Here is a 17,389-nt window from a genome sequence, read left to right on the forward strand (position 1 = left end):
CTCCCATGGAGAGATCGGAACTGGCCTTTACCAACAGCATCCCGTGTGGGCGGTGTGCAGGCACTTTCTCAGGGGGTTTTCTCAATCCTCAGACTGTTTCTCTGAACACGTTTTATCCCGTTTTATAGATGAGGCAACTGAGTCTCAAAAAAGTGTCCAACATTGTTACCGGCATGCACATGGAGAAGGGGGGGAATTTGCTCAAAGGGAAGAACAAGAAAAGGGAAAAATCAGCCCTGGCCCGTTTGACTCAGTGGTTAGAGCGTTGGCTTGCGGTCCAGAGAGACTCGGGTTTGATTCCCGCTAAGGGCACGTACCTCGGTTACATTTTGTCCCCGGCCCTGTCACATCGATGTCTCTCTCTCTCTCTTTCTCTCTCGCTCTCTCTCTCTCTCTCTTCCTCTCCCTCCCACTCTGTCTGAACAAAAAATGGAAAAATGTCCTCGGGTGAGGATAAAAAAAAAAAAAAGGCCAAAATCATAAAACACCTGACAGTCTGCCTATCGGGGTCATGCCAAGAGGGATGGCTCCTTGAATTATTTTATGTTTTCTACATCCAAGACGTTGGCACTCATTTTTCCTTTGGAAAGACAAAGCACGTTAAACCAAGATCTTTTTGGTGTTTATGAAGAGATGATTTCAGTCTCATTATAATGTTTTGTTTATTATCAATGGGTATTTTCTCTCATGTACACCTACATATTCCATGATGCTATATTTACATTTCTTGAACACATTCAATTAAGACATTGTTAAAAGTTTAGAAAGAGTTCTCCTTTCATGGAATTTGGAAATTGAAGGTAGCATTTAGCAGGTTTCCTTGTCAACCACCATAGTCATTTTTAGAATCTCGAAGGGAGTAATTCAGTTACCCACACAGTTCTGCTTTCTAAGAACATGCAAGTCGGAGGTCTTTTGTTAAGCAAGCCAGGAAGTCTATAGCGATGTTCCGGACTCCAGCAGCAACAGTGAGAACATGACACCCTTCCGGTCTTGAACGGAGAAGGGCCATTTCTGTCTGCCTCTGGCCAGCGGAGGCCAGGGCCATGTCCTTGGCTCCTTCTAAAGAGGTTGTGAAAAGGACTGTGGGACACAGACATTCTGAACAGATGGGGAACCTCACTGTATTATTTAGCACTTTATCAAGTATAAGCCATCATATAAGTTACATTATCTAGTGCTTTTATCAAATATAAGTCATTACACAGCCTGTAACCAACAAAGTCTCCCAAATGACACTTCAGTCACTCTGAGCAATTCTAAAACAGTCCAATATAAAATCGTTTCTGGTGATACAACATTCTGCTGTGTGTATTTCAGATCGGACCTGTCACATGTTTTGAAAATAATTTTTGCCAAGAACTAGAGAGCAGTTGGCTTTCTTTCTGTACAATTCAGCAACTTTCCTTCATTTATTTATTTATTTTTAAATCCTCCCCTGAGGATATTTTTCCATTTATCTTCAGATAGAGTGGGAGGGAGACAAAAAGAGAAACATCGATGTGAGAGAGACACATTGATCGGTTGCCTCCCGCATGACCCAGACCAGGGCCCAGGTCGGAACCGCAACTGAGGTACATGCACTTGACCAGAATCGAACCCACGACTCTTTGGGCCACAGACTGATGCTCCAACCACTGAGCCAAAATGGCCAGGGCTCAGCAACTTTCCTTTACATCAATACTCTCCTGACTCCCTTCCTCCTAAAAAAAAACTTGCTTTATATTGAAATCTAACTTAATTTTGAAATAATGTTTATAGAATATTGACATTTTGTAGGTGGAAAAAATGGTCAAATATTGGTGATTTCTTAGAGTTGATAGGGTTGAGTATCATATTTTCAGTACAGTCTAAGTCTCAGTGTCTAAGTTGCTTTTCTGGAAAGCCATATTGGGACAAATTAATTTTGTTGCCCCGGTAACCTGCAACTTATTTCTTACCTACTTCCTATTCGTCGTACTGCCTTCTTTGGTTCCATATAGTATAACTATAACTTCTAGCACCAGTCTATACATTCCAGACTAAGACAAGAACGGTGCTATTGGGAAGACGAAGGCATTAATAAAAAGTAGACAACCGTGGGCTAAGTAAAGCCATGTTTCCTCACTTGTGTGGTTCACGAGGTGATTTTTGGCAGCTACTCCTTGAAGGACATTGTATGGAGCTCGCTTAACTTTGAGATACAGCCTTCAACCTAATTTCAACAAAAGCAGCCAGTGAATTTTGCAAAACAGTAATCATGCGATGACACCTTTGCTCAAACCCTCTGTTGGCCTCATTCATTAATGACCTTGAAGCTTTATATGGTGTGCTCTCAATCCCCTGCCCCCAGCACCATCCTCGACTTCATCTGCCTCTCACCCCCTCCTTTCTCTGCTCCAAACACCTCGTTCCTCTACACAGAAAGCAAGGTCCCCATTTGCTGAAATGCTGCTCCCCTAGACATGCTCACGGCTCTCCTTCGGGTCTCTTCTCCGAAGTGCGACAGTCACGAGCCCCACGCCAGCTGTTAGCTGCCCTGAACGTGATGGCATGCTTGCACCCCTGTACTCCATGTCCCTTTCATTCCACTTCACTTTAACCCACAGCACTTCTACCTGGTTTGGTTTGCTTGTTATTGTGATTTGTCCACCTCCCTGCGAATGAGGACCCACGATGGCAGATGTTTTCCCGGTTTTGTTTACTGAGTTTTTCTGTGCCCAGAACAGTGCCTGGGGCAGAGTAGCCATTCCCTTCAGCTCATGAAGGACGGGGGGATGGGGATGAGGCACCACCGTCCCGGTGGGGAAAGGATTGTTGTTCAGATTCACTCTACTCTAGCTGTCTCTGGGAGGTTAGGGGCCAATAACATCATTCTGCTTTTTTAAATTATTTTTCTTTATTGATTTTAGAGAGACAGGAAGGGAGAGGGAGAGAGAGATAGAACGTCAGTGAGAGAGAACATCGAATCGGCCTGCAACCTGGGCATGTGACCCAACTGGGAATCAAACCAGTGACCTCTTGGGGCATGGCTCAATGCTCAACCACTGAGCCACTCTGGCCAGGCCATTCTATTTTGTTTAAATTACTGTTGCCTTTTTGTGGCAAGTAGCCATTCAGCAACTGTATTGTAATCTTGATTAGAAGTGAATAAGTTAATTTCTTATGGAAACTTTATTGAAGTATAGCATACATATACCAGAAAAACTGTGAAAACCATAGATTAGATTTTCACAAAGTAAATACACCCTGGTACCTAGAATCCAGATCTACCAGGATCCCAAAAACCCCTTCATGTCTCCATCAATGTAATGATTCCCCAAAAGTTATACTACCCACATTTTAATTTTTTTTTATCCTCACTTGAGGACATTTTTGCATTTATCTTCAGATAGAGCAGGAGGGAAATAGGGAGGAAGAGAGAGAGAGAACCATCGATGTGAGAGATACACGAACTGGTTGTACCCACACAACCCTAACCGGGGCCGGGGACAAACTGCAACCGAGGTACGTGCCCTTAGTGGGAACCCACGACTCTCCAGTTCGTGGGCCAATGCTCTAACCGCTGAGCCAAACCGGCCCGGGCACTACCCACACTTTTAATATCATAGGTAGTTTTGCTTCTAGTTGAACTTTATACAGATGGAATCATACAGTACATACTCTTTTGCCTCTGGCTCCTTCCAGAGGAGCTAGTGTTCTTATTTCATGCAAACAGTACATGTTGCAAGTAATTGTAGTTCACTCACTTTCATTGCTGTGTAAAATTCCATTTTATAAATATTATCACAGTTTATTCACCCATTTCTACTGTGAGTAGGTATCTACGTTGTTTTTGCTATCTGTGTATTATAAATGGTGCTTCCATGAACATTCTTGCCTGGGTCTTTGGGGGAACATACCATTTGTGTAGGATAGACCCTAGGAATGGCGCGGGTGAGTCGGACGGTGCCTGCCTGCAGCCGAGCCGGTTCCAGACAGTCTAACGTGGTCAGCCCGGTGACGTTCTCCCAGCACTGTTGGCAGAGTCCAACTGCTCCTCGTGGCTACACTTCATCCCATGAGTTTCCATTTAGGCATCCTGGTGGGCCCATTATGAGGGCAATACAGTCTTACTAACATTGTTGAGCGCTTTTTAATGTATTTTAATGGACAAAGCAAGTCAGTTTTCCATAAATACTAAGTAGGTAATGGCAGCTGTGTGTGGAGATGGCAGAAATCATACAGACGATGATGTGTTAACTACATTAGTTAATGAATCCTTTACCACTGAGGTGCTCTGTGCCTGCAGTGAAGCTTTGCTCTGGTGACTTCGATGGACGGGAAACACTGGGAGTTCATTACGAATAACCCCTCTGTGCGGTGGGGTGGGGCTACCAAGGCTCATGTCGGAGCAAGCGTCCCCAGGAGGCCACCCATAAGCTGAGTCCAACAGGTGGAGCAGGAAATGGAAGTCAATGTACTTTTTGTCCAGAAAATAGAAATTAAGCCCAGTGTGAAGATGTGTGAACCTTTAGAACATCGCCAATGTTCAGGTGTGATTGCCGGAATTGATAAAGAAAAGCGCCAGCTTGCTCCCTGTAGGGCAAAACAGACTAGAAAAAAATGACTCGGCAGCCTTCAGAAGCCGAGGGCCGAGGGCGACCCGCGCTTGGTGTTCGGTTACACTGCAGATACCAAGTTATGCAGCTGGAGGTGTTTGAATTTAGCTCATATAATCTGCTGGTGATTTTTACACCAAGAGAAACATGCTTGTGCATGAATGGGAAAAATGTTTCGTGGGTCGCTTTATGCTTTCCAAGTGAGGCCCGATGTCAGGTCCGCTCTTTAAAATGTGGGAGTGAGCAGTACTGTTACCGTCACTGTCTAGAGAAACCACGTGGGCTTTCATACAGCTAAGATGCCGTCACGGATTAAATCGCAAAGCCCTGGCAGCCTCTGTTTGCCCAGAGAATCATTTCATTATCCTTTTCTGGGTTACAATTATTTATTTCAGCAAGTGTTTGATTATAGCATTAAAAGATACTTCTTTCAGAGCCAAAAGCAATAGCCAAGCGCATTTCTTTGCTACTACATTTTAGTTTGCTATTATTAAAAAAAACCAGAGGTCCTTGATCACCTTACATTTCAATATATTTTAGTGAAACCTTTCAAAACGGTTAGACAGAAGAAGGCTTATTTTTCCCAAAGAGTTTGAAAAATATTTGAAGAGTTTAAAACCCCATCGGGAAGGTCTATAATTTCTGAATAAGCCTTGTTCTACTTCAGGGCCAAACATAACTCAATCGTTGAAAAAAAAAAAATGATGGTGGAAATAAATGTGAAACAAGTGTATCCCTCGAGTCAGTCATCACAGCATGTGGTATTCTTTGCCTGTAGGTTGAAGAAAAAGTCCCAGTCGGTGGATATTACAGCTCCAGGGTTCAACCCTTTGGCCGGTGCAGGAAAACAAATGCCACAAGCCAGTAAGCCCCCTGCACCCAGGACACCCACCATTGAAGAAGAACAGAACAATACAGCCAATGCCCCGAAGCATCCTTCCCGCAGGAGCGAACTGAAGCGGTTCTACACCATTGGTGAGCAGCGGTTTCGTGCACGTGGTTACATGAAGTCTATCTAGACAGCTCTGCGAGTGCTTGGGTCCGCAGTCCCATGTCCCCTTCTTTGTGTGATGTGCATGTCTTTCTCCTGCTTTACGTGGGCATATTCGGATCTGGTCTGAACATGCAGATGGAAAAATACTGCAAACCTTCAGCAAAGTTAACTAAGCGCTTGCTGGAGGACCTTCGTCCATCTGGCCTCAGGGGAGTGAACTGTGTGTATAGTTTTCCAGTTTTTAAGCTTAGGTGCCATCGTTTTCATTTTCGCCATTCTTCGGCCAGCGCCAATTTGGGTTTTGGGTTTTTATTCTTTTCTTTTTCCCTCCAGGCTCTGGAGTCTCTGACCCTATTCTGTCAGGTTGTTGAGACAGTGGTTGATGTCAGCCTGTAACTAACAAAGCCACTAAGAAAGTAGAAAGTTATTCCATTCGGAGAGAACACATGACGTTGTAGGTCTCTCTGGGGCTTCACAGGACTTCACCTCGAGAGGCTGAATCACACCCAGAGCCTGTCGTGGGGAGGGTCTGTGGAAAGGGTCTTTCCAAGGTAGAATAATAGCCTGCAGTTTTGAACTTTGGTATTTAATTGCAGTGTTGTAGGTGATCAATCTAATTGAGTTGAATTATCAACTTTTATGTAACGATATTTGTCCATCATGTCTTTACGCTTGCTTTTTAGGTAACAAGAACAATTTTTAGTGTATAAGGTCTGTTTGAGACTAGAGATGCTAAACATATCATATATGGTAGAAGATGGTGCATAGAGGAAATACATCTACCTAGGGAGATGGTGGGTGCTTTGGCCTTACATATTACTTCATTTTGGAGAGATTTGGTCCTATCTAAAAGCCTCAGTAGTAGAGACTGTGTCTTAATGTGTTTACCAAAGTTACATCAAAGAGGTCGTGTTTTATTTGGTATCCACCACCCCTACACCCCCGATATAGGATGTTTGAATTTTTTTCTCAGATATTTCAGTGTCCCCATCTAGAAATGATAATTAGGAGATTGGGGTTCTAATTCTGATCCACACACCAGTTTCCTGTATGATTTCAAGTCATTTTCCTATGTCTTTGGGTTAAATTACTTCTCTGCAAGCTTGAAGAGATGCCTCCATGTAGGTCTAATAGGAGTTTCCCTTTCCATTGTTTTGTGTATCTACTTTTTCTGTATCTACTCTGAGGCTGCCTTTTTCCAGATCAAGATGTTTAAGTCTTATTTTTCAACAGGCAGTGAGCATGATGTCTTTAAGGATATCAATAGTCAACTAACAAGAATTGATATAAGAGAGTATACACAGGTGCATATTTCCATTTTTACAACTTATGATAGCCGATTTCAACAAATCAGTCAACTAGAAAAGCCCAGAATGTTCATAGAACTCCCTCCCCATTTTCCTGCGTCCTCTCCTCCCACCCTTCAACATGTCCACTGCCTTCTGTTGCTTTTCTGATTTATTCACTGCCTCAAAAGACTTGGTATTTTGCCTTCAGAAAATAGTTTATCATACACATTTAATCTCTAAAGCTGAGGAAACAAGAAAGACTGCCTAGGTTGGCCAGAAGAAAAAGAGAGCTATACCTACAAAATAGAAGGCTAAGTGGTGAGTTTGGATTGCAGAAAGAACTATGAGTTATTTTAAATAGCTCTGCCACTAGTGAATTTTTAATGATTGGATTTGAAACAGTCTGACCCATAATCAGTGTCAATGGTATGTCTGTTATGTTGAAAAAGACATCTAAATTGTGGACTTCAGCGTGTTTTTGTATCCCTTCTACTAACTCAGACCTGGAAACATTTTTAAGGCTGAAATGTTTGCAACCAAGCAGTCACCTGTATTGGAAGATCATTTCACAAAACAAGTCTATTTCAGTATCCCTTAGTAAAAGTATTATTGGTGATGAACAATAACATTTAAAATTATCATTAATGGTGATTCCATAGACCTGGTACTATCTTCTAATTATACCTTCTATCTCAGTTCACTCTAAAACAACTCTGAGAGTTAGGTGTTATACTCTTTATTTTTATAGATGAGAGATAGAACCTTAGATAAATTAAAGACAGAGACATGAGCCAGAGACAGCAGACTCTGCAAATGAAATTAACCTCCTCTTGTGATATTTCAGAGTCAGCCTTCTGTGTCAATAAGGATATCACGCCCCTCTGTACAGAGGTGAGCCAGAGGGGTTCTGTATGCAATATAGTGGAGTAATATTTTTACTGAAATTCCCAGATAATTTCACTTAAGGAAACCATGCCAACTAACCCATCCACCAGCCAATATGCACTTTCATTGAAAGATCTGACCTTTGCCTGACCTTTGCCCGACCTTTAGCATAGAATGCCTCCACCATCCCAAGCTTGATGAAGCACATTGTATACAAGTTTGTATCTTACAAACCCCAGAAAGCTTACCGATTCAAAAGAGAGCCTACAGGACCAGGCGATCCCTGGGAATTCTTCTGAGTAGTTGGCACAGTGAAAACAGTGATAAGGAGCTGGGAAACTCTAAACAGAGAAAAGCAAGATGCACCTTTAACTGCCATAAATTGCAATACAGCCGGCATGCGGACATATCAGCACGTAACTGGTGTGCCTCTCACTTTGAAGGCAGACTTTTTAATTATAAGAATAAAAAAGATCAATTCTAAAGTGAAAATACTGGAACAGGAGAGAAAAAAAAAAAAAGGAAAAAACTAATCTTGCTGGAGGCTACACATTCTACAGCGGGAAAGTAGGTCACCGGGAGCCAGAACCTTCTCTTCGAGCAAGAAGATGCTCCTGTGGAAGAGGGAGTCTGTCCGATCTACCCGGGGCCCAGCCCGGCAGGCAGACCACGGCCTGGAAGCACGGAATCCGAAGTGGGTAACTGCTCTCAGGGTTCAGATTGAATTATGCTCCTGAGATAAGTGACTTTGTTTTGAAGTTTGTGCTGACAGACTGATGATTTCTTACATTTTCTGGATCACAAGAATGTTTAGGGACATTTTTTTAATTGCTGAGGTTCCTCATTATACATGGAATCTGGAATTGCCTAAACAGACGTGGGCTGTTCACACATTTTAACAGCAGGTGCACATGTATAAGTGCCCTTTCTTTCTTTCTCTCTCTCTTTCTTTCTCTCTCTCTCTTTCTTTCTTTCTTTCTTTCTTTCTTTCTTTCTTTCTTTCTTTCTTTCTTTCTTTCTTTCTTTCTCTTTCTCTCTTTCTTTCTCTTTCTGTCTCTCTTCCTCTCTTTTATGCACTCGGCATAAGAATGGGTAATTTTTGTTAAGAAAGTAAATTTGAAGATATTGTGAATTCAAGCTTAACTTTTTGTTCATTTGCATGATGAGGCCTTGTTCAGTATATGAGAGTCTGGCAGGGATGGTGAGATATTTGATTGGGTTTTTATTTTATATTTTTTACTAATTCCATTTAAAACATGAGGTCTAGCCCACCCGGTATGGCTCAGTGGTTGAGCGTCAACCCATGCAGCAAGAGGTCACTGGTTTGATTCCCGGTCGGGGCACATGCCCAGGTTGTGGGCCAAATCCCCAGTGGGGGCATGCAGGAGACAGCCAATCAGTGTTATCTCTCCTCGATGTTTCTCTCTCTCTCCCTGCCACTCTCTCTAAAAACAAAAAAGAAAAAACATTAAATAAATAAAACATTAGATCCAGGAAAACCCACAGGTAGAAACCCTTTTTCATCTCTAGAATAAATATGAAACCTTAATTTTTTTCTAGAGAAATTCGATATTTTTTTGCTAAACATTTATACAGTTTTAAACTTGAGTAAGTGGCAGTTGGTATACTCAGAAGGAAGACAGAGGTCCATATGATACCCATGTAGAGAAGTAGTGTACTAGATAATAAGCGGGCCAACTTTAACTTTACAGGGGTGGCACTGTATTTTCTACATTCACCTATTCTTTTTTGCCCTAATTCTGGGATTTCTCTCTGTGAGAATTAATCAACCCAGAATCAAGAAACACAGCTTAATCATGGCCGTGATAAAAAAAATTAAGAAATGTCAATAACCCTGAGGTTCTTCTGAGCAACTCGGTGTGGTGTTTCAGTTGCACCACAATAGTCCTATAATTTATTAAAATGAAATGGTACCTGTCAACTTGATGATTTCTAAATTGCCTAACTAAACCTGTACTGGTTAAAATTGTGGAATGATTGAAATGCATTGTTTCATGGTTGAGAAATAGTCCTGATCCTGTCTGAAATTTGCTGAGTCCCTGCTGAAGTCAGTCTTTAGCCCCGTCAGTGACCCACACCTCCCTTTCTACCTCCGCACTTACAGGACGTCCTTCTCGCTGAGCCATGGCGTGGGGAAGAAAAGACTATCTTTTTTTTTCCAATTTTAATTTTTTAAAATTACAATTAACATTCAGTATTATATTTGATTTAGTTGTACAGCATAATGATTAGACATTTATAGAACTTACAAAGTGATCCCCCCATAAGTCTGGCACCCACCTGCCACCGCACATAGTTATTACAACATTGAATACATGCCCCGTGCTGTACAGTACTTGACATCCCTGCGACTATTGTGTAACTGCCAGTTTGCTCATTCTTCCTATCCATTAGCACGGCATATGCTTCCACTTATTTCTATCTTCTATTTCTTTCTTCAGCGTGTTATAATTTTCTGAGTACAGGTCTTTTACATCCCTGGTTAAATTTATTCTTAAGGTTTTTGGTTTTTGTTTTATGTCAGTGAGGAGTAGGGTTGGAAGGCTAGGTGAAAAAGGTGAAGGGATTAAGAGAAAAAAATACCCACCGACAAGAGTATGGTGATTACCAGAGGGAAAGGGGTGTGGGGGGAGGTAGAAGCAGGTCAAGAGGAGATAAATGGTAGCAGAAGGAGACTTGACTTTGGATGGTGAACACACAATACAACATACAGATTTTATATATATAATATATTATATACAGAATATATAATATATTATATATTATATAATATAATATATTATATACAGAATATATAATATATTATATTATATAGAGAGAGAATTGTACCCTTGAAATCTATATAATTTTATTAACCAATTTCACTCAAACAAATTCAGTACAAATTTTAAAAGTACAACTAAAAATAAACAAACACAAATAAATAAATAAAATGTCTTTATGTTTACTTAAGGCTTCTAGGGTAAGCACTGAGTTTCTGAATGGAGTTACCATTTGCAAAGATGGAAGATACTCCAGGGACAGCTTTTGAAATGGAATGTTGAGTTTAATTGTGGGTCGGTGGGACTTGAGGTGCCTGCAGAGAAAGGAGGCTGGATCTTCAGTTCTTGTGCTCAGGAGACAGGTTAGAACGAAGGCAGTCCGTCTAAGTCAGAATGGAGGCATGCAGAAGTTTCTTAAGAAGAGTGGGAAAGTGAGCAGAAATGAGGGCTACCCAAAATTTAAGAAGTAGTATGAGACCAATAGGCTGTAAAGGAAGCAGAAAGCGTGATCAGGAATATGGGAGCAAACCTTTGTTGCTTCCTCAAGCTCTATAATCCAGTAAATTTGTCCCATCTTAGCTTCTATTGGTTATTGAGAAAAGAACTGAAACTGTCATTGATAATGACCAAACATGCAACAGGAGACTATCTTGATGGGACCTTTGAAAGGTCTGAGCTGGAGGGAGGTCCCAGCCACAACGCAAGGCCAATGTAGGGCCAAATGGCTTTATTAATGTGCCTGGGTGCAGGCGGACTGAGTCGCAAATTTCGAGCTCAGCATCAAAATCTCTTTGTTCTCTGGTTTTTATAGGCCCAAACTACTGAAACTAAAAAACAAAACAAAACCCACATTCTCTTGGCACTGCGTAATTGGTGCTGGGGGGCTGGTACAAGTTGTCTCAGAGGTAAGGAGTCTGCTCCCGCAGAGGTCAGGGCCATCATTAATTTCCTTCTTTTTTATGGTCCCTTCAAGTTTCCCAAGGCCACCATTAACCCCTTATCTTTATGGCTCCTCCGGGTGTCAGTCCCAGGTTTTTTTGAAAATTGCTCGGGTGTTTACATGCAGGAATAACTGGTCAGAATGGAGTTTAATTTTATTAAAACATTATTAACCCTTTCAACCTTGACACTTTAGGATTAGAGAATAAAGGTGTTCAAAAAGCCATGTTGGAGGTGGGCTGGGAAGTTTACTTTTTAGGAAAACATGGTTAATATACAAAATTACACTCATTTCAGGTATACAACATAGTTCTTCAATATTCATATAACTAACAAGGTGATCACCTTAAGTGCAGTAAGCATCTGACACCTTTCAGAGTTATGATACTATTAACTGTATTCCCTATTCTGCACATTACATCTCCATGACGTATTTATTTCATAGCTGTAAATTTGCACATCTTGTTCCTCTTCACCTTTTCACCCTCCCCCCTCCCACCCTTTCCTCTGGCATCCATCAATTAGTCTCTGTGTCTATGAGTCTGTTCCTGTTCTGTTTTATTTGTTCATTTGTTTTGATTTTTAGATTTTACATATATGTGAAAGTATATGGCATTTGTCCTTCTCTGTGTGACTTATTTCCCTTAGCATAATACCCTCTGGGTCCACCCAAGATTTCAGTGTTTGTGGCTGAGTAATATTCTACTGTGTGCATATACCACATCTTCTTTACCCATTCCTCTGTCAGCGGACCCTGAAGTCATGTCCATGTCTTAGCTGTTGTAAATAATGCTGCACTGAACCTAGGGACACAGATATCTTTCTAATTAGTATTTTTATTTTCTCTGGATAGATACTCAGAAGTGGAATTGCTGGGTCATATGGTAGTTCAGTTTTAAACTTTTGAGTAACATTTTTACTATTCCACAGTGATTGTAACAGTTTACAATCTCACCAACAGTACACAGGGTTCCCTTTTCTTTACATCCTCACCAACACTTGTTATTTGTTGTATTTTTAATAATAGCCACTCTGAGAGGTGTGAGGTGATGTCTCGTTGTGGCTTTGTTTTGCATTTCCCAGATGATTAGTGATGTTGAGCATCTTTTCATATACCTATGGGCCATCTTTATGTCTTCTTTGAAAAATGTCTACTCACGATGTATATAATCATGTCATCTGCAAATAGTGCAGGTTTTACTTCCTCCTCTCCTATTTGGATGCTTTTCTATTTCTTTTTCTTGTCTCACTGATGTGGCTAAGTCTTCTAATACTAGGTGAGAATAGGCATCCTTGCCTTGTTCCTACCTCAGAGGAAAAGTTTTCAGCTTTTCATTATTTAGTATGTTGTGAGCTCAGGGTGTGTCTTATATGGCCTTTATTATACCCAGATATGTTCCCACTGTGTGGGTGTTTAACATCTAAATTTAAGTATACTGGATTTAAGTATACTGGTGATTTAAGTATACCGGAGTAATAAAATCTGTCTGGAGAAACGCGATGGCCTGGGATTGATGTCTAAGTATCATATGAAAAAAATTTAGATGTTATTGAGTGTTTTTATTATAAATGAATATTGAATTTTATCAAATGCTTTTCCTGCACCTGTTAGGATGATCATATGATTATTATCCTTTGGTTTTGTTGAGCTGGTGTGTCACATTGATTGATTTGCAGATATTAAATTATTCTTGCATCCCTGGACTAAATCCCATTTGATCATGGTGTGTGATCATTTTAATGTATTTCTGAATTCTGTGTGCAACTATTTTGTTGAGGAATTTTGCATGTGTGTTCATCAGGGATATTAGACTATTTGGTTGTTGTTTTTGTTTTTGTAGTGTCTTTGTCTGGTTTTGGTATCAGGGTAATACTGGCTTCATAGAATTATTTTGGAAACATTTCTTACTCCTCCATTTTTTGGAATGCTATAAGAAAAAAAGGTTTTCTTTTTAAAATGTTTAATAGATTTACCTGCAAAGCTGCCTGGTTGTGGACTTTTGTTTATTGAGAGTCAGGAGGGAAATGTTCTTTATCCAAAGAAAGAGAAGAAAAAACGGCTGCTCTTTGGATTCCTTCATTGGTCATCACCGGTGATTTAAGTATACTGGAGTAATAAAATCTGTCCGGAGAAACGCGATGGCCTGGGATTGATGTCTAAGTATCATATCAAAAAAATTTAGATGTTAAGGGCAAATAGCTTTTATCTGATTTAGAGAAAAGCCAATGAATCTCATAACATCTTTTTCCAGTACTGAATCAGTATTCATGAGTCTCTCCTGTTCGTGTAAATCACACTTGTGATTCATTCTGTTTAAACACCCTCTGTAACGCAGCGTCATGCCACATCACATGGTCTGAGAACTTTTTCCTATATTATTTTAGGACTTGTGGAAAACAGGGATGATCAGCTGACAGCGAAAGACTCGGGGTGGGGGTGGGGGGTTGGTATAAAGTTGGTTCCAGGTGAAAGTCTTGCCTGTATTGTTCTTCAGCAGACTCATTCTAAAGAATTGCTTTCTCTGTTTTAATGTGAAGCCCGGCCTATGTGGCCCAGCTGGGTTAGCATCATCCCATGCACCCAGAGGTTGCCGGTCAGAGTCCCGTCAGGGCACATGCCCAGGCTGTGGGCTCAATCCCCAGTGGGGGAAAGCAAGAGGCAGCCAATCTGTGTTTCTCTCTCAATGATGGCTCTCTCTCTCTCTCTCTCTCTCTCTCTCTCTCTCTCTCCCTCTCCCTAAAATCAATAAAAACATTTTAGAAAACAAAATCTTAATGTGCGTTGGAGAATCTTAAAAAAAAAATACAGATGCTGACTCAGAAAGTCTGGGCTGGGGCTCTCAGTTTTGCATTTATAACAAGATTTCAGGTGAATCCCATGCTGCTGGTCCATGAGTAGCAAGGTTAGTCTAAAGAGCCTGAAGCCTTTCTTTATTTGACAACACATAACATACTATTGAGTGTGTGGGCCCATGTTATTATCCTGGACCGAGGATTTATCATTAATACTTGTATTCCTGCCCTGGCCGTTTGCTCAGTGGTTAGAGCCTTGACCCGCGGACCAGAGTCCCAGGTTTGGTTCCCGCTAAGGGCACATACCTCAGTTGCAGTTTGTCCCCGGCCTCAGTTAGGGTTGTGTGGGTGCAACCAGTCCGTGTGTCTCTCTCACATCGACGTTTCTCTCTCTCTCTTCCTCCCTCTCTCTCTCCTGTTCTATCTGAAGATAAATGCAAAAATGTCCTCAGGTGAGAATAAAAAAAAATTTTTTTTAAATTAAAGCTTAAATAAAGCTCTTAGTCCTTTATCTGGCTAAAAACTTAACCAAGATTTGCTACTTTATTAAAGAAAGAGGATGCAAATGGAGATAAATCAATGGGGGAAAATAACACCTAATCAGTACTAAGCAGTCTTAGCTTGGGAAAAATGCATTATTGATAAGTTTTTAATATCTGCGTTTATTTATTTTGTCCTGAAAGCAAATTGAGGTTTCTGGATCAGACGTAGTATTACCTACAGTGGTGATTTTCAACCGATGTGCTGTGGCCGGCACACTGGTGTTGGACAAGAATTGTTTTTGGTTTTGTTTCATCCTCACTTGAGGATGTTTTTTTTCTTAATTGTTAGAGAGAGAGAAACATCGATGTGAGAAACATGGATCAGTTGCCTCCTGTACTCGCCCCAAATGGGGATCAAAGCCACAACCTAGGTATGTGCCTGACTGGAACTTGAACCCACAGCCTTTTGGTATATAGGACAACACTCCAACTCACTGAGCCAGCCAGCTGGGGCTGTGCCACAATTTTTTTTTTTATCCTCACCTGAGGACATTTTTCCATTTTTTGTTCAGATAGAGTGGGAGGGAAAGAGAGGAAGAGAGAGGGAGAGAAACATCGACGTGAAAGGGACACATCGAGTGGCCGCCTCGTGCACGACCAACCAGGGCCGGGGACAAACTGCAACCGAGGTACATGCCCTTAGCGGGAACCGAACCCGGGTCTCTCTGGACCGCAGGCCGACGCTCTCACCGTTGAGCCAAACCGGCCAGGGCCACAAGAAATTTTAAAACACACAATCCCTGACTATTTAGTCAGAGTCACTGACCTCTTTTCCCTTAGGTTGTCCAATAAATGACAACAGCCAACACAAGAATAGCCGGTCTGGTGTGAATGAATCAAAACGAGACCTATTTTCTTGTCAGTCCAGCAAAGCGGATATTTCTGGTGTGCCCCAGAACCTGAGTGTGCGCCAGGAGACAGAAAGGTTGGAGTCAGGGACCCCCAGCAGTGACCGCACTGGTGCCCGGCGCTCAGCTCCCCGCAGCGCGTGGTGGAGGGACACTCAGCCCGCCTGCAGGGGTGTGCGCTGCAGGACCGGAAATCATAAACCTGGACATTTAGACAGGAGGTGGACAGCTGCCCTGCCACCCTCTGTCCTTATGTGAACGAATCTTCTCTGGGAAAGGTCCCCAAGTTTTTTACTCTTTTCCAAAATGAACTAGCTCAGGTGCTTAGCCTCCTTTGCAGTGTAAACTCGCAGCTCCAGGGAGATGAATCTCTGTCTCTCTCCAGAGCTCTCTGCATATTCAATCATCCTTTAACGCAAGTACAAGTTTTCTTTGTTAATGCCAAGGGCCTTATAATGTCACTTGCACAACTCTTCTGCCTGTGACCCCTGAACTTCCAGCAAACTTTATACAAATCATGAAATGCTGGCTGTGACTGGAATTCCTGTAGAAACTATGGAAGGACAAAGTTTATTGTCCTAGTAGAATTGGTTTGAAATGGGGAGGATATCTGTGGGACACACAAGGCAGAGAGACCCTCAGCTGACAGCAGAGTCGGACACATCATCATTCATAGTAGAAAGACGAGACTTGAAAACTGGGTGATTTTGAAGTGATTCCCATTTTCCCTCCTAACCTAATGTGTGACCCTGGCGAGTTTCCCAGGTGTCTAACTCGCATGTCTGATAAACGAGGGAATTTGGTGTCTTCATGACCATGAAGATCCTTTGAGCCTCTCATTCTTGGATTTCAGTATGTTTAACTGAGATGCATTTTATTAGTGTTCTGTTTACATGAAAGTATCTTGAGCATTGATGCACAACACCTCTGAATGCAGCTCAAAATAACATTTGTTTCTAAAAACGTGTTCATTCAGTTACTTATACCATTTCCTTTGGCCACTTTGAATGTTTTTTTTTTTTTAGTTAAAACTTTTTTTTAAAATTAATTAATTTATTTATTTTTGTTACAGATGTTTCTCCTTTTTACCTCATTGGCACCCTCTTCCCCATCCCCCCCACCCCATCCCTGACTTTGTTGTCCATGTCCATTGGCTATGCATATACGTTCTGTGGTTTATCTCTTCCCACCCCCACCACCCCCTCTTCTGAGGGTGTCAGTCTGTACCCTACTTCCACGTCTCTGGGTCGACCGTATTCCTCAGACTGTAATGTTCATTATATTCTGTATATAAGTGAGATCATGTGGTATTTGTCTTTTTCTGCTTGGCTTGTTTCACTTAGGATAATACTTTCTAGGTCCCTCCATGTCGCCTCAAAGGATAAGAGATCTTTCTTTCTTACAGCTGCATAGTACTCCATTGTGTACCACACCTTTTTTATCCATTCGTCGACTGATGGACACTTGGGCTGTTTCCAGATCTTAGCTATTGTAAATAGTGCTGCTATGAACACGGGGATACGTATATTCTTTATGATTGTTTCAGGCTTCTTAGGATATATTCCTAGAAGCGGGATCACTGGGTCAAATGGAAGTTCAATTTTTAATTTTTTGAGGTAACACCATATTGTTTTCCATAGTGGCTGCACCAGTCTGCATTCCCACCAGCAGTGTACTAGAGTCCCCTTTTCTCCACACCCTCGCCAACACTTGTTGTTTGATGATTTGTTGATGGC

At 41.5% G+C, this 17,389-nt stretch overlaps 1 protein-coding gene across 2 annotated transcripts in view; it reads left to right on the top strand.

The window, feature by feature from the left end:
* OXR1 (oxidation resistance 1) overlaps window positions 1-17,389 on the top strand; it is a 371,701-nt gene that overhangs the window by 128,071 nt on the left and 226,241 nt on the right. For both annotated transcript variants that reach the window (XM_036263773.1, XM_036263774.1), the window contains exon 2: window positions 5,359-5,555. In XM_036263773.1, the coding sequence (XP_036119666.1) occupies window positions 5,359-5,555 (197 nt within the window). The remainder of the gene's footprint in view (window positions 1-5,358; window positions 5,556-17,389) is intronic.

Source organism: Molossus molossus, unplaced genomic scaffold (genome assembly GCF_014108415.1).
Source record: "Molossus molossus isolate mMolMol1 unplaced genomic scaffold, mMolMol1.p scaffold_m16_p_16, whole genome shotgun sequence".
NCBI lineage: Eukaryota > Metazoa > Chordata > Mammalia > Chiroptera > Molossidae > Molossus > Molossus molossus.